Genomic DNA, 25351 nt, shown 5'->3' with positions numbered 1-25351 from the left:
CTTCACGGTAACTGTTTATTCTGTTTGATTTCATTGTATGCTGGTTGTGACATAAAAATAAGTTGCTTAGAATTCTGCCAACAGGCAAATAATATTAAGCTGTAAAGAATATTTTGTGGGTCGTAACAAATAAATTAAAAAATGTTTACTCTGAAAGATTTCATTTGTGCTGCAGTTCTTCCATTACATACAAATTAGCTCCCATTGACAATAAAAAAGTCTCCGAGCATATATAGGCACTTCACCTCAAATCCTGATTGATTAAACAAGCAGGTATTTAAAACTAACTACAATTTATACCCAGAATCCTTTCCTTCAAGGGAGAGGTAACCCGGTTCTACTCGCTTCACCATTTCAGAAATCTCCAGGGATAGAAATTAACTACTTTTGTCTTAGTGTATTATTGTTAGCATTCGTGAGATCTCCGATATCGGTTTGTTCCTGCCTGTTTGTAGCAGCTTATTTTGCATTCTGTTTGTAGTCAGTGAGCCATTTTTTAATATTATTTCATAATCAATATTCTGGCATTACATTAATAAGATCACAAACATCTTGCCATTTATGCATTCATTAGGTGTTGACATATGTTCCTTGGGCCTTAGAAATTTTTCTTTTCTAGACTCTCTTGCATAATTGATTCAATGTCATTGTTTAATATTCATCGAAAAATACATTAACTGATGCTCAACAACCTTGATGCTGTTCAAAGACTTGCTGCCATATTAATAGAAGTCACAATGACTGAATAACATTGCAGAATAAAATTTACCTGTTAAAATTGCTGTTTAGACTTATGTATGTGATAAAAGAACTGACAGGACAACTTCAAACATACCTAGCTTCTGCATTAAAATCAAAAAGTGGTCTTTTCAGCATTGATGTGTCAATAACGCACTGTTCTTAACTATACATCTGAAACAGCTCTGTTCAAAGACAAATAAGCAACAAATGCTGTACATGTCGTAAAATCCCCATCCCAGCAAAAAATAAAGAAAAAAAATCATCACAATCTAATTTTTGTATACTTAGTGGAAGAATTGTTAAGTAGACATTTAAGTAGTAATGTTGTGGAATTGTTAATGGTCATTTTCATTATTTCTCTGAAACTGACAGCAGGTTCTGGAAACTGCATATGCACAGCTTCATGTGGAAATCCAGAAGTTGATGTCAGTGATTCTTCATTTTACCAAAGCATGTATATTTGACTTACCAGACAACAATCAATGAAAAACCACTGAACTGATGAAAATTTGGCCTTTCAAGCTGTTTACCTTGCTATAAAACCCCCTGAAAAAGTCACACCCTGTTGTCTGAAGAACAATTTAGCATTTAACAGTGACCATTTTCATAATCATTGCTGAACTGCCCCACTGATCAGAAAACCGATTTTCATACTTGTGGAATGTCACATTTCTTTAATATGATTCTATTGTATTATTCACATTTAAGTTTTTTTCAATGATATCCAGATTTTATCATAATCCCAAATATATATTCAATCTTTATATCATACCCCAGTTTTTAAAAACACTCACGGGATGTGGGCATCGTAGGTTGGGCTAGCATTTATTACTGATCCATAGTGGTGGTGAGCTGCTGTCTTGAAACACTGTAGTCCATTGCTGTACCCATAAAGTCGTTACAGAAGGATTTTCAGGACTTTAATTCAATAACACTGAAGGAACGGTGATATATCTACAACTTAGGATGGTGTGCAATTTAAAAGAACATCGGAGATAGGAGTTGACTAAGGCAATTCAGCCCCTTGAGCCTGCTCCACCATTTCAAATGATCATCGTTGATCTCATCTTGGTCTCTTTCCTGTCCACTCTCCATAACCTTTCGAACCATTAAAATTAAAAGTCTATCTATCTCCTCCTTAAATTTATCGAAGTCCTGGCATCCACTGTGCTCTAGGATAATCCACAGATTCATGATGGTTTGAGAGAAGAAACTTCACATCATCTCTGTTTTAAATCTGTTAATCATCTTAAAAGAGTGACCTCCTGGAGAAGACCTTGTTGCCCTTGTCCTTCTAGATTGTAGGGATTGTGGGTCTGGAAGCCGTTAGAGAGGGATTTTCAGACTTTGACCTAGTAACTCTGAAGGAACTAAGGAGCTTTGGAGAATTTCTGCACTGCATTTCATAAATGATGATACACACTGCTGCTTCTGAGCATTGATGATGGAAGGACTGAATGTTTGTGAATGGGGTGCTGAGCAAGTGGGCTGCTTTGGCTTGATGGTTTCAAGCTTCTTCAGTGTTGTTGGAGATGTGCTCATCTAGGCAAGTCAGGAATGTACCACCATCTACCTGACTTATGCCTTGTAGATGATGGACAGTCTTTGGCAAGTCTAATGGTGAGGTTACTAATAACCTCTATTCTGTGCTTATAGCTACAGTATTAATATGCTGAGTCCATTTCAGTTTCTGGTCAATAGGAACCTCAGGATGCTGATAGCATGGGATTCATTGATGGTAATGCCATTGAATGTCATAGGTGATAGTCGGATTCTGTCTTGTTGGAGACATTCATCACCTGGCAGTAGTGTGGTATAATATTAATTGCCACTTGTCAGCTCAAACCTGGATATTGTGCAGGTCTTGCTGCATTTGCATATAGATTGCTTCAATATCTGAGGAGTTCAAATGGCGCTGAGCATTGAACAAGTCATCAGTGAACATCCTCACTTCTGACCTTATGATAGAGAGGTCATTGATGAAGCAACTGATGATAGCTGGGCCAAGAACACTACCCTAAGGACCTACTGCAGAGATGTCCTGGAGTTAAGATGATTGGCCTCCAACAACTGCAACCATCTTCCTTTCTACCAGGTTTGACTCTAACTAGTGTAGTGATATTAAAAATCAAAAGATAATCAGTGATTCAGACTTCTTGGTAAATGTCTCAATGTGATTAGCTGTTTTGTTTACTTAATGACACAAATGTTGGGGAAACCTTTGCCACTGAGGTCAGCATGTCTTTGCATGTAACTTGCTTCAAGTTTAGCAGGAACTTTGTTGAATTTGCTGCTCACTGCATGCCAGAACTATATTTATCACAGTTAAGTAAAGGATCTTGCATTGTTTGTCTAATATAACTTTTAAATCACATTTATAATTTTAAATCACTGGTGGATATTACATTTGGAAGTACAATTTAATGTAAAACTTAATGACTTACAGTTAATTGATTCATTTCTTTGTTCTGGATCATCTTCACCATGTTCTGCACACTCTTTGGCAAAGTTAAACAGCAGGTTGGCTTCTTTTGTGTCTTCATAATTCCAGGTAAAAACACAAAATTTAGCAATAATCCATTTTAGATATGTAAAGTTAACAATGTTCTGGTCAATCAAGTAAAAATCTAAGTAAATTACAAATTAGTCAATGGAGTATAATCTAGTCATGACACAGTAAAAGAAATCCATGACCTGCTTATTCAATGATGATGCAATAGTAAATAAACTATATATGAGTCGCTGATCATAACTGTACAGAAAAAGATCATATCAGTATGATATCATTGCAGACTAAATGAACAAAACAGGAAAAGATCAAAAGATCTTTGGGTTAAAATGAATGAGTCAATAAATGAGTTATAGTATTATTTTCTATTTGTAGGACTATTTGAAATGCAGCTTATAAATAAAATTATTGAGATATGCAGTTTAGGTACTCTGGAATGAATAGTGTTATAGAACATTGCAGCGCAGTACAGGACCTTCGGCCCTCGCTGTTGCGTCGCCCTGTGAAACCAATCTGAAGTCCATCTAACCTACACTATTCCATTCTTATCCATCTGCCTATCCGATGACCATTTAAATGTCCTTAAAGTTGGTGAGTCTACTACTGTTGCAGGCAGTGCGTTCCACGCCCATACTAACCTCTGAGTAAAGAAACTACCTCTGACATCAGTCCTATATCTATCACCCCTCAATTTAAAGCTATGTCCCCTCGTGCTAGCCATCACCCTCAGAGGAAAAAGATTCTCACTGTCCAAAATATCTAACCCTCTGATTATCTTATATGTCTCAATTAAGTCATCTCTCAATCTTCTTCTCTCCAACAAAAACAGCCTCAAGTCCCTCAGCCTTTCCTCATAAGACCTTTCCTCCATACCAGGCAAATCCTATTAAATATTCTCTGAACCCTTGCGAAAGCTTTCACATCCTTCTTATAATGCAGTGACCAGAACTGTACGCAATACTCCAAGTATGGCCGGACCAGAGTTTTATACAGCTGCAGCATGACCTCATGGCTCTGAAACTCAATCCCTCGACCAATAAAAGCTAAAACACAGTATACCTTCTTAACAACCTATCAACCTGGGTGGCAACTTTCAAGGATCTATGTACCAGGAAGCCAAAATTTCTCTGCTCAACTACACTACCAAGAATCTTACCATTAGCTCAGTACTCTGCATTTCTGTTACTCCTTCCAAAGTGAATCATCTCACACTTTTCTACATTAAACTCCATTTGCTACCTCTCAGTCCAGCTCGGCAGCTTATCTATGTCCCTCTGTAACCTACAACACCCTTTGTCACTATCCACAACTGTACTGACCTTAGTGTCATCTGCAAATTTAGTAACCCATCCAGGTCATTTATAAAAATGACAAACAACAGTGCAGCCAAAACAGACCCTTGCTGTACCCCACTAGTAAGTCAACTCCAGGATGAATATTCCCCATCAATATTCGAGGAGCAGGAAATCAACTTTTCGGGCCATAGCCGTTGATTTCCTGCTCCTCGGATGTTGCCTGACCAGCTGTGCTTTTCCAGCAACTCTGATATCCAGCATCTGCAGACCTATTTCCCATCAACCACCACCCTCTGTCTTCTTTCAGCTAGCCAATGTCTGATCCAAACTGCTAAATGACCCTCAATCCCATGCCTCTGTATTTTGTGGAATAACCTATTATGGGGAACCCTATCAAATGCCTTACTGAAATCCATATATACCATATCAACCGCTTTACCCTCACCCACCTGTTTAGTCACATTCTCAAATAACTCAATAAGGTTTGTGAGGCATGACCTACCCTTCACAAAATCGTGTTGACTATCCTTAATCAACTTATTCCTTTCTAGATGATTATAAATCCTATCTCTTATAACCCTTTCCAACACTTTACCCACAACCGAAGTAAGGCTCACAGGTCTATAATTACCAGGGTCGTCTCTACTCCCCTTCTTGAACAAGAGAACAACATTTGCTATCTTCCAGTCTTCTGGCACTATTCCTTTAGACAATCACAAATTAAAGATCGAAGCCAAAGGCTCGGCAATTTCCTCCCTTGCTTCCCAGAGAATCCTAGGATAAATCCCATCCAGCCCAGGGGACTTATCAATTTTTATACTTTCCAGAATTGCTAACACCTCTCCTTACGAACCTAAATCCCATCTAGTCTAGTAGCCTGTATCTCAATTTTCCCTCGACTACGTTGTCTTTTTCTAGTGTGATAACTGATGAAAAGTATTCATTTAGCGCTTTCCTTATCTCCACAGACAACTTCCCACTACTACCCTTGATTGGCCTAATCTTACTTCAGTCATTCTTTTATTCCTGATATAGCTATAGGAAGCCTTAGGGTTTTTCTTGATCCTATCCGCCAACAACTTTTCATGCCTGTCCTGGCACCACTTAGCTCTCTCTTTAGGTCTTTCCTGGCTAACTTGTAACTCTCAAGCACCCTAATTGAGCCATCACATCTCATTCTAACATAAGCCTTCTTCTTCTTCCTCTTGGCAAGAGATTCAACTTCCTTAGTAAACCATGGCTCCTGCGCTCAACAACTGCCTCCCTGCCTGACTGGTACATACTTATCAAGGACCCGCAGTAGCAGGTCTTTGAATAAGCTCCACATTTCAATTGTGCCCATCCCCTGCAGTTTCCTTGCCCATCCTAAATCTTGCCTAATCACATCATAATTGCCTTTCTCCCACCTATAACTCTTGCCTGAGGTATATACCTATCCGTTTCCATCACTAAAGTAAACATAACTGAATTGTAGTCACTATCACCACTGAATCTCCTCCAGGATAAAGGTCAGTGTAATCGCCAAAAAAAACTGGTTTTAAACTCCTCCAGGATTTACACAAACAATTTAGGCTGGAACAAGAAGTTGGAATAATGAACATCGTTAGGACTGTTTTTCAATTAAGAGAATATATTCCGTAGTTAAAATCAGTTAGATATTACATAGCACTCTTGAAGTCAAGTGGAGGGAGATCTCCTTACATTCTGACCAATATTTCTTCCTAAAATATTAGTAAAAAAAAAATGTAGATTATAACTGGAGCATATTCGCTAGAACTGGCATTTCAAGACAGCTGAACGCGAGAAGGGAAGCGAGGGTGACTGCCCATGACATCAAGTCAATATTTGGCCGAGTGTGGTATAAAGGAGCCCCAGCAAATTGGAGTTAATGAGATCAGGGGAAAGCTCTTTACTGGTTGGATTTATGCTTTACACAAAGGAAGGTGGTTGTGGTTATTGGATATCAATCATCTCACTACCAGGTCATTAATGTATTGTCCTTGGTCCAACCAACTTTAACTGTTTCAGTGACCTCCATCTATTATAAGGTGAGGATATTTGCAGATAAATATGCACCATTCACAACTATCAGATACTGAAGTAATCCATGTCCAAGTGCAGTTAGATTTGGGCTGCTAAGTGACTAGTAACATTCATGCTATAAGGCACCAAGATTGGCCATCTCCAAAGAGAGAATTTAACCATCACTTCCTGATACTGATTTACATTTCCAAAGCTGCATCCACCACTATCAAGATTCTCAGGTGTTACCATTGACCAGGAAATGAGCTGAACGAGCCATATATGTACAATGGCCAAAAGAACAGGTGAGAGACTGGGAATTCTGCAGCGAGGAACTCACCTTTGAGGTATCCATCATCTACAAGACACAAGTCAAGAGTATGATGTAATACCTTCCATTTGCCTAGATAGGTGCAGGTCCAACAACACTCAAGAAGCTCCAGCAAAAAGCAGCCTATTTTACTGGCACCCATTTGACACCCTCAAAATTCACTTCGCCCAAACTGAGGTCCAATGGCAGCAGTGCGTACCATTTAAGGTTCAAAACCCACAAACTCTACCAACTTGGAGGATAAGGACAGCTGAAACATGGGAAACATTACCACTTGTAAGTTCCCCTCTAAGTCACACACCATCCTGACTTGGAACTATATCTTCAGTGTTGTTGACTCTGGGTCAAAATCCTGGAGTATCATTCCTTAACAGCACTATGTCAAATGGACTGAGATGACAGATCACCACCAACCTCTCAAAGGAAGTAAGGTGGGCAGTAAATGCTGGCCTAGCCAGTGATGCCCACATCTAGTGAGTAAATGAACAAAAATCGTGTTTACGGCATCGGCTCGTAATCCATTCGTATCTGGAATTAATGACTCCTTCATTACCATAGTCATTGCCACTAAATCAAAATGCGTTACACTAGCAATGCAGAACGTACTTTTTATGAGGTTAGGTTAAAAGTAGTGAGGTTATCTTACATCTTGGCCATGCATTGCCTGATTTAACAGTGGTCCCAAGAGGCTTCAGTGTTCTTTTTAAATGCATTTCATTTCACAAGAAGTTAACTTCATTCCATATAATTTAAGGTGAACTATCAAAGAAAACCTTGAAGGATTACCACAATAGTCTACTGAGACATTCCATTGCTGTAACAAGCCAAACCTCTAACAGTACTGTTTGGATAGGTGACTAAAAGTTTTGTCGAAGAAGTTTCAATGAGTGTCTCAACTGTCGAAACAGCTACATAGATGAGAGATTTAGGCGAAGAATTTCAGAGCTTAGGCATGGCTGCCAATAGCTGAGTGGTGCTCAAGATATCAGGGAGAGTTGTAGGGCTGGAAGAGATTATAAACACAGGCAGGAATGGGATTTTAAACTCAAGGTTTTACTTCACCATGGCCCAATGCTGGACAGTGAGCACAGGCTGATTAAATCAATGCAAGTTAGGACACATTAACCATGGTCATCTTAAGACATCTCTCCAAAGAAATTGACTGATCCGCTGAATATTATCTATTTTATCTTTTCTTTTAAACTTCTAAAAAATTTTTTAACTAAGTTTGTTGTGTATAACCTGAGATAAACATATTACTTCAAATCGAAGTGGTTCTGCAATATAAATGATCTATAATTTACTCTGGTTATATCAAAACCCACTAGGAGAGAAATCTTGAAATGAAAACTATTGGCTTCGAGATTGGGCACTCATCTTCTTGGGGTATTTACCAATGAATGTAATGTTTCTATTTATTTAATGTGGTTACAGAAAATTGGTCATGAAATAAGCACTTTGCTTCTGTAAATATAAAATCATTTTAGAAACTTGAAAGTTTGCCTTAACCAGATGTTCTAAAAAGACTTCTTTTTAAGAAAATACAACTTAACAGTCCTTGAATATTTTAAGGCTCAGCTGGATATATTCTTGACGTAGAGGTGCAGGTGTTGTACTGGGGACGGACAAAGTTAAAAATCACACAACACCAGGTTATTGTCCAAAAGGTTTATTTGGAAGTACTAGCTTTCAGAGCACAGCTCCTTCATCAGATAACTAGATGAAGGAGCAGCACTCCGAAAGCTAGAACTTCCAAATAAATCTGTTGGGACTATAATCTGGTGTAGTGGGATATATTCTTGTTAAGCAAGAGATTAAAAGGTTATTAGGGGTCAGCAGGAATATGGATATGAAGCTCACAATCAGATCAGACACAATCTTATTGAATGGAGGAGACTGAAGAGCCAAATGGCTTACTGCTGTTCCTGATTAGTATGTTTGAGTGTACCAAGATTTCCATGCTATGTTCTTAAAAGTTATTACTTGAAAACTATTCTTAAAGTTTAGAAAGTCAATCTAATGTTACATTTAATTAAAAGTCAGAAAGACTTACCGGGATTTGTTGTAATTATGGTTTTAGAGATCACAGTGGCAGCCATGGTGTTGCGAAAACCATCATAATTTACTCGTACATCAGCTATGAACAGTACTGTAACAGTTGCAAAAATAATTGATGAAAATACGAAGACTTGTTGAAAATTTATCTCAGATTAAAAAAAATACACCCAACACAAACTGACACATACAGTACCTGTTTCCCTGGGTATCCATGTCTGTGCAAGCTGTATAGATTCATTATCCCAACTATGGAAATCACATAAATATTAGTCAACCTGTAAAAAGATTTCTTTCCTTCAAAAATATAAAAATTCAATTATTTTCTCACTGTTGGAGAATTAATCTATTTCAATGTATGAACCAATAAGCATTGCAAAGCATAATTTGCTGTGTAACAGAATCATAGTGGTTCACAGCTCAGAAAAGGCCCTTCAGCCCATCGAGTCTCTCCTGGTCAAAAATAAACACCTAATTATTCTAATCTAATTTTCAAGCACATTGCCCATACCCGTGAAAGCCTTGGAACCACAAATGCACATCTAACCTTAAATGTTGTGAGGGTTTCTGCCTCTACCATCCTTACAAGCAGGGAGTTTCTCACCACGCTCTATGTGAAAGTGTTTTCCTATTTTTAATATTTGTTATAATAAAAATGTATTTTGAAAGTTTGGGACGCTTTTCATCACAGAGACACAGCTAACAATTTTAACACTTTTAAATCCAAAATATAATGACTGCAAAAATTAAAATAAACCAATAAAAGTAACAAAGACTATAGATGGGAGATCAAAAGAGAAAATGCTGGAAGTCATTTGCAGTGAATACCAGCAAGGTTGTACTAAAATGCATGCCCTGATCATTTGGCACTGTAACACCATGTAATGCAATAGCATTAAGGGATGAATTTAGAGCCTAGAAGTAAAGTACAGAGAGGTACTAGAAGGCTGATCTCTGATGTCAGAAGAAATAGTTATATTAGCTTGAAAAACTCAAGCCTCTCAACCCTAAAAAGGCGTCAAAGAGAGAATTTAGACCAGCACATAAGATAATTAATGAGTGATATCAATTGAGTTCTAAAAAGCAATATTTAGGGCACAGGTTTGGGGTTATGACTTTTAGGAGACAAATCTGAAAGTATTTATTTACACGAAGGTTGACCAACATTTGGAAGTGGTTTCACAAACATCAATTCAGGACACCAAGATTAAGTTAGATACATTACCACAAATATGGTAAAAGGCTGGAATTCTAAGAGAATAACAACAAATTGGTTGAACAGCCCATCAAATCTATCTAAGAATTTACCAAAAGCAACGTCCAAAATTTTTTAATGGCATTTACTAAGAGTTCAAAAATACACTGACCATCTCAAAAGGAACGAAGGTACAGTTTCGTCAAACAGTTTTACTTCGCATCGCTGTCCTTTTCTTCTGTCTGCAGTAGTAAAATATTTCTGCTCCCCTACCTTAAGACAAAGATTTTTTCTAATCTTTATACTAATTCAATAGTGAAATAATTACATTTTCACCATAAACATCAAGGGATAAACGTCACAACAGAATTCTTTGAAGATTAATGTTATTGAAATTAAAGATCTCAATCTTAAATTGATTTCTACTTCAACATATTTCCTTAGACTTCACTTAGAACTAATAAATCCAGAAATAAACTGCATAATATCTATGCAGTAATTTTTGAAGTACAAGTCTACTCAAGCCTAGCTACCTAGAAGTTTTGAATGATCTCAAATTCACAAAAGGTAGAACAGGATGGTTGCACAGGACGCTATTGAAACAGTCAAGGCTAGAGGTAGCAAAACTATGATGAGAATTTCAGCAACAGATAAGCTGAGACAAGGGCAGATTGGACATTTGAAAGAGAAGTTGAAACGGCAATATTGATGATGGTGCAGACATACAGTAGGTACCTAAATTTATTCAAACATAACATCAAGATTACAGCAGACAAGTTTGACATCAGGCAACTTAACAGAGAGAGGTATGATGACAATAACAAAGGAATGCAGTTTCTGATAAGGACTGAAGGCAGTAACTGCTTCCTACTCAATATTTAGTTGAGGGAAAATTCTGCCAATCCACTATTGTTTGTTGGACAGGCAATCTAACCATGAGAAACATAGTCAAGAGAAGTGAAAATAGGGTAAAGCTGTGTTTTATCAATGTGCATATGGAAACTAATGCTGAGGTTTTTGTTTGATGTCGGTGAAGTGACATATATTGATGAATCCTTGGGAGACATCATAAGTAATGGTATGGGAGTAGGAGGAGGAACCATGGCACATAATTTTCTGGTAGGACTAGATAGATGACAATAAAATCTGGTGAGAATAGGTCTACCCCTGTTGGATGATAGTGGCTATTGGTACACTACTTAAACGTAAACTGAAAATTTTACAGCTTTTCTAAATCAAACACATTATTTTAAACTATTAATTTGACTTTTATGGTGTAAACATAAAAATATGCAAATCACTATTAATAGGAACACCAAGTAACCGTGTTTTAAGGGTAAAACCCTACGAAGTGCTGAAAGAGTACAAGAATATTTAGAAGTGATTAATTTCTGGTAAAAATTTAATCAACTCCTGGTTTGATCCACACTTTGTTATAGATATTGAATAGGAAACTGGTGGTGGAGGTAGCCCTTGCAGGGGAGGGGCAGGTGAGCAAGATCAGTTGGCTGGGGTTTTAGCCAAAATCCAAAGCTTAATCCTGTGGTACACAATTGAGAAATAGGGAAGTGGTGGTTAGCACTGAGATTGAGAAGAACATTCCTACTCCTCCAGGCTACACATTAAGATCAGCATCTTGAGAGCAACCTTGAGTGATTCCCTTAATGATCATTGTTTAGGACAAGTGTAGACCTGGTAATCCTGTAAGCTCATACAGTAACTTCAACTCCTACCATGTTCAGGACAAACCAATTTCTGGTTTGAGTTCTAAAACAGGCTCCTCATCAGTCTATTCAAGGGCATTTGCAGTTCACCAATACCCAAAACCAACATGACCAATCAATGTGTTTCAAAAGCTTTTTAAGTTGTGGAGGAGGGCTCCATAAATCAGATTCATTTGGCTGGCATGTGAAAGTTGAACAAATGTCAACAGGTAACATCATTAATTCACAGTCTTTCTGCAGACTCTTCATTTAGCTGTGCATATTAAGTTATGTCACATTTGGATTCATTAATGCCTCCAATTCCCAGAGAATGTCATCAGAAATCACCAATTAAAATAAGAACAGAGAAACATAATAAATGGAATGATGAAAATAATCTTTTTTCATATTACTAATCTAAAAAACTCATTAAGAATGTTGTTATGTTCTCTTTTAACAATGTGCAAAAGAACTGTCAGTGCTTAGCATTTAGTATTAATTGATGATTGTTTTAGAACATAGAACATAGAACAATACAGCACAGAACAGGCCCTTCGGCCCACGATGTTGTGCCGAACTTCTAACCTAGATTAAGTACCCATCCATGTACCTATCCAAATGCCGCTTAAAGGTCGCCAATGATTCCGACTCTACCACTCCCACGGGCAGCGCATTCCATGCCCCCACCACTCTCTGGGTAAAGAACCCACCCCTGACATCTCCCCTATACCTTCCACCCTTCACCTTAAATTTATGTCCCTTGTAACACTCTGTTGTACCCGGGGAAAAAGTTTCTGACTGTCTACTCTATCTATTCCTCTGATCATCTTATAAACCTCTATCAAGTCACCCCTCATCCTTCGCCGTTCCAACGAGAAAAGGCCGAGAACTCTCAACCTATCCTCGTACGACTTCCTCTCCATTCCAGGCAACATCCTGGTAAATCTTCTCTGCACCCTCTCCAAAGCTTCCACATCTTTCCTAAAGTGAGGCGACCAGAACTGCACACAGTACTCTAACTGTGGCCTAACCAAAGTCCTGTACAGCTGCAACATCACTTCACGACTCTTGAATTCAATCCCTCTGCTAATGAACGATAATACTCCATAGGCCTTCTTACAAACTCTATCCACCTGAGTGGCAACCTTCAAAGATCTATGTACATAGACCCCAAGATCCCTCTGTTCCTCCACCTGACTAAGAACCCTACCATTAACCTGTATTCCGCATTCTTATTTGTTCTTCCAAAATGGACAACCTCACACTTGGCAGGGTTGAACTCCATCTGCCACTCCTCAGCCCAGCTCTGCATCATATCTAAGTCCCTCTGCAGCCGACAACAGCCCTCCTCACTGTCCACAACTCCACCTATCTTCGTATCATCTGCAAATTTACTGACCCACCCTTCGACTCCCTCATCTAAGTCATTAATAAAAATTACAAACAGCAGAGGACCCAGAACTGATCCCTGCGGAACTCCACTTGTAACTGGGCTCCAGGCTGAATATTTACCATCTACCACCACTCTCTGCCTTCGACCGGTTAGCCAGTTTTTTATCCAATTGGCCAAATTTCCCTCTATCCCATGCCTCCTGACTTTCCGCATAAGCCTACCATGGGGAACCTTATCAAATGCCTTACTAAAATCCATGTACACTACATCCACTGCTCTTCCCTCATCCACATGCTTGGTCACCTCCTCGAAGAATTCAATAAGACTTGTAAGGCAAGACCTACCCTTCACAAATCCGTGCTGGCTGTCCCTAATCAAGCAGTGTCTTTCCAGATACTCATAAATCCTATCCCTCAGTACCCTTTCCATTACTTTGCCTACCACAGAAGTAAGACTAACAGGCCTGTAATTCCCGGGGTTATCCCTATTCCCTTTTTTGAACAGGGGCACAACATTCGCTACTCTCCAGTCCCCTGGTACCACCCCCGTTGCCAGTGAAGATGAGAAGATCATTGCCAACGGTACTGCAATTTCCTCTCTTGCTTCCCACATAATCCTAGGATATATCCCGTCAGGCCCGGGGGACTTGTCTATCCTCAAGTTGTTCAAAATGTCCAACACATCTTCCTTCCTAACAGGTATCTCTTCTAGCTTACCAGTCCATTTCACACTCTCCTCTTCTACAATACGGTCCCTCTCGTTCGTAAATACTGAAGAGAAGTACTTGTTCAAGACCTCTCCTATCTCTTCCGACTCAATACACAGTCTCCCACTACTGTCCTTGATCGGACCTACCCTCGTTCTTGTCATTCTCAGGTTTCTCACATACGCATAAAATGCCTTGGGGTTATCCTTGATCCTATCCGCCAACGATTTTTCATGCCCTCTCTTAGCTCTCCTAATCCCTTTCTTCAGGTCCCTTCTGGCTATCCTGTATCCCTCCACTGCTCTGTCTGAATCCTGTTTCCTCAACCTTATGTAAGCCTCCTTCTTCCTCTTTACCAGACATTCAACCTCTCTCGTCAACCAAGGCTCCCTCACACGACCATTTCTTTCCTGCCTGATAGGTACATACATATCATGGACACGTCGTATCTGCTCTTTGAAAAAGTTCCACATTTCCACCACATCCTTCCCTGACAGCCTATGCTCCCAACGTATGCTCCTCAAATCCTGCCTTACAGCATCGTATTTTCCCTTCCCCCAATTATAAAATCTACCTTGTTGTGCGCACCTATCTCTCTCCATAACCAAGGTGAAAGTCACAGAATTGTGGTCACCATCACCAAAATGTTCACCCACTAACAAGCCCACCACTTGTTTTAGATACATAAAAGTAATTTTTCTTCTACTAAACTTATATATAGAATATGTGTGGTAGTGAATGTTCATTGCTTCACTGAAGAAAACATCCATTATATTTTAATTACTAAAAGCTCACCGATCTGACTGATGCCAGTATATTGATTATGTTTCCATTCAGGCTTTGGCCATTATGAACAATATCTCCAAGTGAATAATAATCCTGAGGATCTTTCACAGGTAAATGCAACAAGGAGAGAAGTCTGGAGTCAAGGTCCAGGTCATGGCACAATCTCACCATTGAGAAGTTCTCACTGACTAGAAGTTTATAGCAACTAAATATGAAACAACAAACAACATTAATGCCAAAGGTTTCATCTACAGGATGAATCATTTTTTAAAACAGTAGTAATTATGTGCTACATTGTCTAAACTATAGTGTTAAACACTGCTTGGAAAATAGATCCAATTTGTTCTAAAAAAACATATATCATCAATATGTTCAGATTCTCAGCAACCTTTTCAATCCCATTGTTGGCACAAAACTAAGTTTTATGTTTGAACAAACTTCACTTGAGTTGTCATTAAATTAATGGCATACCAACATGCAATTCTATAAATTCAAAAGCATATAAAATAGTTGTGCTGTTTAATCTTAAGATGTCGCTCTTGGAGAGAACTGAAGTAAGAGTCTAATTTCTGCTTATGAATTGAATATCTCTGCAGCATAGCTCTCACCTCTTTATTGTCTCAATCTCTGCCTTGGATTTCACTCCTGTTTTCTGTCGGTCCAGATGTGTCTCAAACATGAGGGAAAGGTAAGAATGACTGCCCTTGACAACAAGGCAATGTTTGACCCAGTGTGGTATCAAGGAGCCCTAGCAAAATTGAAGTCAATGGCAATGAGGGGGAAATTGCTCCCACTGGTTGAGGTCATGACTAGCAAAATGAAAGAAAACAGTAGTAGAGCAATGTACAGTCCCTGAACATCACTGCAAGAGTTCATCAAAGCAGTATCCTAGGCCCAACTATCTTCAATTTCTCCATCAATTAAACTCTTCTCTCATAAAGTGAGATGATGGTGAAGTGGTAATGCCACTGCATTAGCAATCCTGATGCCCAGGCTAATGCTCTAGGGACACAAATTCAAACCTAACTGTGGAAGTTATGTTAAAAAATCACACAACACCAGGTTATAGTTCAACAGTACTATAACCTGGTGTTGTGAGATTTTTAACTTTGTCCACTCCAATCCAACACTGGCACCTCCACATCAGTGGAATTTAAATACAATAACTTTAGAAAGAATGCAAGGATGTAGAGCAACTTTATCAGAATGTTTATAGGGATTAAGGAATTCAGCTATGTTTAGGTTGATGAAGTCAAGAGTCCTCACCATGTTTCCTGTCACCCTATTGGGTACCTTTGATCTGAGGACCAATGTCTGGAGTGATGGAGTACAGATATGTGTATCTCTCCAGCAGATCTTGAGTGCCAGGCTTGGCTCTCTATAGCAGTAACCAACTTGTCCTTGGACAACCAGATGTTGCACGACTTGCTGCACTACTGCAGCTTCTGGCAATGGAGGTAATTGCATCCAACATTAATGTCTGCTTCTGTTCCTCCATATGGATTCTTACGAAATCCATGAATGCAGATGGGATCCTCTCCTGCTTGGGGCTGGCCACATGCCTGGTCCTCTGGATGCCAATGGCTAGGTATTTTTCATCCCTGACCAGCTACAGAGCTGTCACAGTGACATGCTCACCAGATTTTGCTCCCAAACTTTCTAAGGCTAATGTTCGCACTAAGGTGTCAGTATCTGAGGTGGGGGTGCATGAAGCAGCCTTGTTAATGCTTCAAGGAGGGTTTGAGTGAGGTGACATTAGCTGAGCATCATAGCTGTTCATGCTGCTGTACACATGATCAATAAGTAATGAGATATCCCAGACAAGTGAGTAGATAATACATAGGCCATGCAAGGTAGTAGTGGGGGAGGTTGGGGGCTAGCGAAAGTGAGTGAAGATGATGTTTTAGGTGTTACAACATGGGGTAAACCTCTCTGCCAATTTAAACCTGACACACAGAGAAGCTCACCTCACCGTAATCTGTTAAATTTTGAGGGGCAAAAAACTATCCCAGATCTCATTATTTAAAGTAAAAATTAATAATTTTATTCTTTAAATCCAAAAGAGATCATTAAAATAACAATTATGTACAACTCCTTTCGTTTAAACCAATCTTTTACCTCCCATTTTACAATACTGATCCATAAAGTCCTTCTTAAATTTATAGCAAATCACTTTCAAACCCAGCATCATCTTCGGATGTCAAACTTTCTGGATTTCTCCAAGTCGGCTTTGGGATTCTGCTGCACAAATTTCTTATGGACAGCTACCTTTCAGAGAACTATTATGCTGGTATTTGTTGGTACTTGGCAACTCTTTGCTGTTCTCCCCAACTGTTCAAAATGTCCGGTTTTATACCTCAAAGCATCAGATCATTTCATTAGCTTGATGTTATCCCAAACAGTAAAATTCAAATTCGATTGGACTTTGGTATCTGGGGCATAATTTAGCCTGATTGGCTGAATTTTAATTTGTTTTTATTCCATGGCAAGCAACTCCAGCTATTTCTTTCAACTAAATGTTACATTTTTAAATTGGTCAGCGCACTTTGTGGTTTCAGTTCTTGCCAGCTTCCTCTCTCTCAAAGGTACAGTACACACCTACACCTTCAAAACACCTCCCCCCTTAAGAAAAAATGAACTATCATAATGAAAAGATAGCTTCATTTTGTTTCTCTATTCCTTAAGCACATTACCACAATCTGCATATGACTTTAATTGAAGTTCATATTAACTTATTCCTATATATATGATTGAATCTCATCTATAGTTTATCAGTTAAATCCGCAATAACGCATCTGTGATTACATTCTTACGACCAACGACATGTACAATTTGTAAATTAAAAGTCTATAACATAAGACTCCAATGTATAGTCTCATATTCTTGTCTTTAAAGCATTCCAAAAATGTAAGGGGATTGTGATCCGTGTACTCACTTGTCTCTTACACATTGTTCGTGACGTACACTTTAAAAAGTTGTATGTCCAGTACCAAACTCAATAGTTATTTTTCAATCATGAAGTATTTCTTCAGTGGATGTTGAGTTTCTTCGAAAATTAACCAACTGGCAGTTTAATTCCATCATCATCTTCCTGTAGGAGTACAGCTCCAACTCCTTTGTCACTAGCATCGATGGCAACTTTGAAGGGTTTTGAAACGTTTGGTGTAGCTAAAAATGGTGCATTAGTTAACATTGCTTTTAAATGGTCAAATGCCTTGTGGCATTGTTCTGTCCACTGAAGCTTTGTGTTCTTCTTCAGCAAATCAGTTAATGGTGCCACTACACTGCTGAAGTTTGGAATAAACTTCCAATAGAATCCACTTAGTCCCACAAATTGAAGCAGCTCTTCCTGTGGTGTTGGTCATGGAAATTCCTCCCGATGGCCTTTGACTTTGCGTTCCATGGGGTCAACCTTCCATGACTGATGTCCCAAGAACGTCACCTCTGCTTTCACAAATTCAGTTTTGTTTTTAGTTTATTACCAGTTTTGCTTCTCATAGTTGTTAAAGAGCTCTGCCAACTGTACCATGTGATCTTTCCAGGACTTACTAAATATCACTACATCGTCCAATTAGAATGCACAGTTTGTTAACCCAGCCACAACTCTGTTCATGAGTCTTTGGAATGTGGCGGGTGCATTCTTCATTCCAAAGGGCATCACTTTGAATTGATATAGCCCATTTGGGGTTATAAACGCAGAAATTTCTTTTGTCGTCTCTGATAAAAGTACCTGCTAGTAACCATATAAGTCCAAGTTGGTGATGTAACTGGCTAGTCCAACTTTCTCGATACAGTCCTCCAATCCTCCAAAATGAGTGATTTTGTAACGGCATTGACCTTCCGATAATCCACGCAAAATCGTTGAGTCCCGTCCGGTTTGGGAATTAAGACGATCAGCGAACTCCATTTGCTCTGGCTCAGTTCGATGATATCCTCATTGAGCATGGCCTCCACCTTCTTCTGGACCTGTCTGGCTTTGAAAGAAGCCAATAGGGGTGCTGTTTTATCGGAACAGTATTCCCTACGTCTGATTCACGTACAATAGCATTCATCCTCTCCAACTGATTCCTACGTATGTCCTCATACTGTAGTAACAAACCTTTCAACTGCGTTCTTTGCTCCTGAGACAGATAGTTTAATAACCTATCCCACTCCTGAAGGATTTCTTCATTTTTTAACATATCTTGAGGCACATCAAAATCCACAACATCTGGATTTGATTCCTCACTCTGTGGGGCAGTAACTAACACCCGTTTCTTCAGTTCTTTCAGATAATAACCGTCAGGAATATCCTCTGCCTCCTTTTCGGAGTATACATCCACATATATAACCTTTATCATGTCTTTCTATTGCAAGTCCCTTAACCTTTCAGAACTAAACACTTCTGTCTGACCCTCTGCCTGTACAGGTTTATCCTGCACCATTACGTCAAGCAGGATATCCGCTAATTGAACCTCAACTCCTTCATCTTTCTCTTTAGTTTTTGCTTTGTGCTGTCACTTATGATAGTGGGATCTTGTTACTACATAGTCTGGGAAAATACCAGGATATTTTTCTTTTAATTCCTCAGTTACTTGATCTTCCTTGGGCTTCTCCACAACAAGGGGTGTCACTCTCACCTTGGACCCTGCTAAATCATTCCCAAGAACAAACTGGATTCCTGGAACTGACACTCTGTGAATAACTCCCATGGATACTTCCCCAGTCTTGAGTTGGCACTCCAACCTGATCTTACGTAGGGGAACGCCAAACTTTTATCCTTCTAACCCACAAATTACCACACTCTCAGACAACAGACCAGAAAGAGTGCAAATTCACTCATCTCTTACTATTAGATACTGGTTAGACCCTGTATCTCTCGAAATGAAAACTTCTTGTCCTTTTTCCCCCTGTTGTTTCCAAGTAAACTTTACCCACAGAGGCGAATTCTTCATAGAGATCAGGCACTAACTCCATACCCAGCCCTTGCCTAGGCCATGCACTCTCCTACAGCTCCTGGGCTTTCCTTGGGGTTTCCTTTACTACTTTCACTAATGCCACTGGCTTAGCTTCTTTTACCACATCTTTTCCCACACTGCCTTTCCTTAACACCCAGCACTGTGACTTTACATGTCCCACTTTCTGGCAGTGAAAACACCTTTTCCCAGTACCCTTCTGAAAACAGGACACTGTAATTTTCTGTGACCTCCTCCATTACAGTGAAAACACCTGAGGCCTTTCACTTCCTTTCTACTCACTTGAGCTTCTTTAACCTGTGGTAAACAGTTACCAGTGTTCTCTACTCTTTGTTTCATAATGTAGGATCTCCCCTTCTCCCAAATTCTATTCCTCACAGGATGAAATTCTGGCCAGTAGCTTGTCATTTGCACTAACATGTATTCATCTGCTAACTCTGCTGCCCTTCTCAATTCCTGAAATTTGTTCTTCCATGTCAATTCTAATCATGTCTGGAAGTGAGTTTTTAAACTCCTCCTGCAGAATAATCTCTCTTAGAGCCTCTATCTTTAAGGCCCACACTCATCTATCAAAATGACTACGTTTAATTCTTTTGAACTTAACATAAATCTGATCCAGTTCCTTCTTTATGTTTCTGAACTGCTGTCTATGTGCTTCTGGTACTAATTCATTTAGTCTGAACTAGCATTACCCATAAATCCTTGGACCACCCCATCTGCCTAGCCAATTTTTCAATTGAAATAAAGAAGGCTTCAACATCTTTCTCATCAAAATGTGGCAGAGTTTTGACATAGTTGTATACATCGCTACCTTTACTTTTAATCTCCATCTTCTTTACTTTGCTGATTAAGTCGCAACTTCTTGAGTTCAAATTCTCTCGTTTTGCTCAGCTAAGAACCTTCTCTTTCTTTTCCTTCTCTCTTTCCCTTTCTTCTCTTCCTCTCTCTTTCTTTGTCTTCAAACTTAATTTTCCTCAATTATAATTGAAGATTTTCTAACTCTACTGCAATTGTCTGTTTCTCTCATACCTCTAAGTGTTGGAGTAATAATTTCAGCTTTAATTCTGTCTTTGGTTAAATCCAATTCTAACCTCTTTGCTCAGTCTAAGAGTATGGTCTTTTATTTTCTAAACTTTCCTGGCAAATTTGGTAATCATCTGCAAACTCCAGAACCTCTTTGGCAATTAAGAGCCATTTCTCTCCCTTTTAATTGAACTAAGTACAAGTAACTGAAATTAAACAAATTGTCTCACCTATGTTTTAGTTAATGACCTAGAACACTAACTGGCAAGTGTTTAAATCTACTGGGCTTTTTTCAGACCCCAAATCTATTCAAATCTGTCCAAATCTCAGACTGGATCTGTCTAAACCTGTTCAAATCACTGACGAGAACCCTCAAACTGACGACACAGTGTAAACCTCTCTGCAAGAGAAGCTCACCTCACGTCGTAATCTGTTAAATTTCGAGAGGCAAAGAACTATCCCAGATCTCATTATTTAAAGTAAAAATTAATAATTTTATTCTTTAAATCCAAAAGAGATTAAAACAACACTATGTACTACTCCTTTCTCTGAAGCCTATAGTTTGGCACCACTCTACAATACTGATCCGATAAATTCCCTCTTAGATTTATGGCAAATTACTTTCAAACCCAGTTGTTGTCTTTGAACTTTCTCTGTAGATTTCTCTAAGTCGGCTTTAGGGTTTTGCTGCACAAATTTCTTATTGACAGGTACTTTTCAGAGAGTTATTTTGTTGGCTGTTGTTGATGCTTGGCAGTTCTTTGCTGTTCTCCCTCTAACTGTTCAAAATGTCTGGTTTTATACCCTAAAACATCAGATGCTTTCATTGGTTTGATGTCATCTCAAATAGTAAACTTCAAATTTGAATGGATTTTGGTATCTGGGGCATAATTTAAACTGATTGGCTGAATTTGAATTTGTTTTTGTTCCATGGCAATGCAACTCCAGCTATTTGTTCCAAAAAAAGTTACATTTTTAAATTGTTCAGCACACTCTGTGGTTTCAGTCCTTGCCAGCTTCCTCTCTCTCTTAAAGGTACAGTACACACCTACATCTTCATAACATAGGTAAGAGTGCGAATGCCAGAGTGTGAGCCTTGGTAGGTGGTAGGTACAATAGCAGAGGTAGTGCAGATGTGAGATAACAAAGTATGGCACTTACCCTGCCAGAATGGAGAGGGTAACTGATCCTCTTGCAGCACTGCTGGCCATGCTTCTTCACCATCAAAATAGTTCTGTCCAGGTGATGACTTCAGAATATGCTGCCAGTGGTGCTGTGACTCTTCTGTTAATCTTCTTGGAAAAGGACTCCTCCCCTTTTCATCACCTCCTTGACCAGAACTTGATGGTCCCTGTTGAAGGACTGTGATATTATGATCCCCTTCTCTGACATGTTTAGACTTCATCCTTGACTGAGCAAGGCAGCTCTGCAATGCTTGGGCTCATCTGGGTGCACAGTGGTCTTTTAAATACGTCACAAGTACTAGGGGTATGCTGAACAAATCCTGCCTCATCTGTCATGAGTGTGTGAATTCCAGAGAGGAGGATTTTCTTCCTTTATTCACATTCCTATCCACTTCTCTGCTTCATCATCAAGCTGTCGGGACTCAAAGCATGCAGTAGCTTGATGGTGCAATTATTACCATTATGAACATTGAAAACAAGCTCCTCCCAGCCATTTATGTCAAGGCTAACAACTTCGGTTTGTCTTCATTGTATTGTCTTTGTCCTCACCTGGAATGTTTGAGCGCTTGGAAAAAGCAAGACCTGATGGGGGTGATGCTCTTGACAATCCAGATACAGTGCTCAAAGATATGCAAGTAGAAAATTGGCCTGTTCAGTCAGGTGTTAGAAGATCACAACCTTGAGTAGCCGTCATCCTTGGAACTGTTGATGACCTACAACTTGTAGCCCAAGCCTGGATAACTTGGCATGGGCTTCTTCACTAACTGGATGACTTTTGGATGTATATTATCAGCAAATCTAACCTTATGTTGGAAGGAAGGTCATTTTTAAACAGGTGCAGATGGCTGGGTTAAAGACACTAACGAGAAGCAATGTGAACTGCTGATAAGCAATGAACACCCTACCTCCTGCAAAAATGCCATCCCATATTCCCAATTCCTCCGCCTCCGCTGTATCTGCTCCCAGGAGGACCAGTTCCACCACAGAACACACCAGATGGCCTCCTTCTTTAGAGACCGCAACTTCCCTTCCCACATGGTTAAAGATGCCCCTCCAACGCATCTCGTCCACATCCCGCACCTCCGCCCTCAGACCCCACCCCTCCAACCGTAACAAGGACAGAACGCCACTGGTGCTCACCTTCCACCCTACCAACCTTCGCATAAACCAAATCATTGGCCGACATTTCTGCCACCTCCAAACAGACCCCACCACCAGGGATATATTTCCCTCCCCACCCCTTTCCGCCTTCCGCAAAGACCGTTCCCTCTGTGATACCTGGTCAGGTCCACGCCCCCCTACAACCCACCCTCCCCTGCCGCTGCAGGAATTGCAAAACCTGAGCCCACACCTCCTCCCTCACCTCCATCCAAGGCCCTAAAGGAGCCTTCCACATCCAAAGTTTTACCTCCACGTCCAGCAATATCATTTATTGTGGTCTCCTCTACATTGGGGAGACTGGATGCCTCCTAGCAGAGCGCTTTAGGGAACATCTCTGGGACACCTGCACCAATCAACCACACCGCCCTGTGGCCCAACATTTCAACTCCCCCTCTCACTCTGGCGAGGACATGGAGATCCTGGGCCTCCTTCACCGGCGCTCCCTCACCACCAGACACCTGGAGGAAGAACGCCTCATCTTCTGCCTCGGAACACCTCAACCCCAGGAAATCAATGTGGACTTCCTCATTTCCCCTTCCCCAACCTCACCCCATACCAAACTTCCAGCTCAGCACTGTCCCCATGACTTGTCCCACCTGCCTATCTTCTTTTCCACCTATCCACTGCACCCTTCCCCCCCGACCTATCACCTTCATCCCCTCCCCCACTCACCTACTGTACTCTATGCTACTTTCTCCCCACCCCCACCCTCCTCTCATTTATCTCTCCACCCTTCAGGCTCTCTGCCTGTATTCCTGATGAAGGGCTTTTGCCCAAAACATCAATTTTACTGCTCCTCGGATGCTGCCTGAACTGCTGTGCTTTTCTAGCACCACTCTAATCCAGACTCTGGTTTCCAGCATCTGCAGTCATTGTTTTTACCCTGAAGCAATCACTTTCAGAATGATGACCTATGAGGAGGATGCAAAGATGCTTCAGTGTGATTTGGACAAGTGGGTGGCAAGTGCATGATAGATGAAGAGTAATGTGGTTAAATATGAGGTTAGTCACTTTGGTAGCAAGAAGAGGAAGGTAAATTATCTGAACGGTGACAGATTGGGAAAAAGGATGGTGCAGTGAGACCTGAGTGTCCTTGTACACGAATCACTGAAAGCAAGCATGCAGATACAGCATGTGGTGAAGAAGACAAGTGACATATTGTATTCATAGCAGTAGGATTTGAGTACAGGAATGGGGATGTCTTGCTTCAATTGTCCAGGGTCTTGATAAGATCACACCTGGAGTACTGTGCGCAGTTTTTGGTCTCTTTATCTGAAGAATATTTTAGCTAAAAAGGGAGTGCATTGAAGGTTCACCAGATTGATTCCTCGAATGGCAGGACTGATGTTTGAAAAGAGACTGCATCAGTGAGAACAATATTCATCGCATTTTAGAAGAATGAGGAGGGATATCATGGAAACCTAGGAAATTGTAACAGGACTAGCCAGGGTAAATGTAGGAAGTTCCTGATGACCAGGGGAGTCCACGCCCAGAGGCCACCGTTTAAGGATACAGGACAGGTCCTTTAGGATTGAGATGAGAAGAACTTGCTTTACCGAGAGTCGTGAGCCTGTGGTATACTTTGCCGCTAGAAGTGGTTGTGCTTTAAATGTTGGATGTTTTCAATGAGTACAATATAGCTCTTAGGACGAAAAAGGATCAAAGGGTATGGAGAGAGAGTGGGAACTGAGCACTGAACTGGATGATCACCTATGAATGGTGGTGGAGGTTCAAAGGGCTGAAAGGACTATTCCTGTCCAATTTTCTAAGTTTATAGCAGTGCGTGACCATAATTGTTAACAATGTATAATGATGACTTGGATGATGGAAGTGAACTTACTACCACCAAATTATGGATGATACAAAAATTGGTGGGAGGGCAAGCAGTGAGGATGATACTATGAATCTGCAGATGGATAGAGACAGGCTAAGTGAGTGGACAAAAGCTTGACAAATGAAATATAATGTGGTAAAATGTTGAGTTCATGCATTAAATTTTATCCTTCTATTTTATCCTCCTATTAGAGTTAACTTTGTAATAATACTTTGTAACAATTATGTTTAAGTTTGTTACTCTACATTTCTTTAGAGTTTCTATATATAAGAATATTTCACTACTTCATTCTTTTTTACATTGTCTAGAACAATTTGTTTAGATTAATATACTGTGATATTCTGTCATACTTTTATAGAGTTTTTAGGGCATGCGCAACGTTTTACTCTACATCATTTATTTTTAAAAAGATTATAAGGACCTAAATGGCTCAATGAATAAATAAATGTCAGTGATAA

General features: G+C 39.8%; 1 protein-coding gene across 1 annotated transcript in view; it reads right to left on the bottom strand.

Annotated features, from left to right (window-relative positions):
* Positions 1-25351, bottom strand: part of meiob (meiosis specific with OB-fold) — a 64436-nt gene that overhangs the window by 24512 nt on the left and 14573 nt on the right. The window contains exons 5-9 of the mRNA XM_043711309.2: positions 14746-14941; positions 10321-10421; positions 9150-9202; positions 8952-9047; positions 3186-3278 (exon numbers count right to left, since the gene is read on the bottom strand). Coding sequence (XP_043567244.2) covers positions 3186-3278; positions 8952-9047; positions 9150-9202; positions 10321-10421; positions 14746-14941 — 539 coding nt within the window. The remainder of the gene's footprint in view (positions 1-3185; positions 3279-8951; positions 9048-9149; positions 9203-10320; positions 10422-14745; positions 14942-25351) is intronic.

This window comes from Chiloscyllium plagiosum, unplaced genomic scaffold (genome assembly GCF_037043375.1).
Source record: "Chiloscyllium plagiosum isolate Xiang-an unplaced genomic scaffold, Cpla_swu_hap1 HiC_scaffold_20, whole genome shotgun sequence".
Taxonomy (NCBI): Eukaryota; Metazoa; Chordata; class Chondrichthyes; order Orectolobiformes; family Hemiscylliidae; genus Chiloscyllium; species Chiloscyllium plagiosum.
This window is presented reverse-complemented; position numbering and strand designations above follow the sequence as displayed.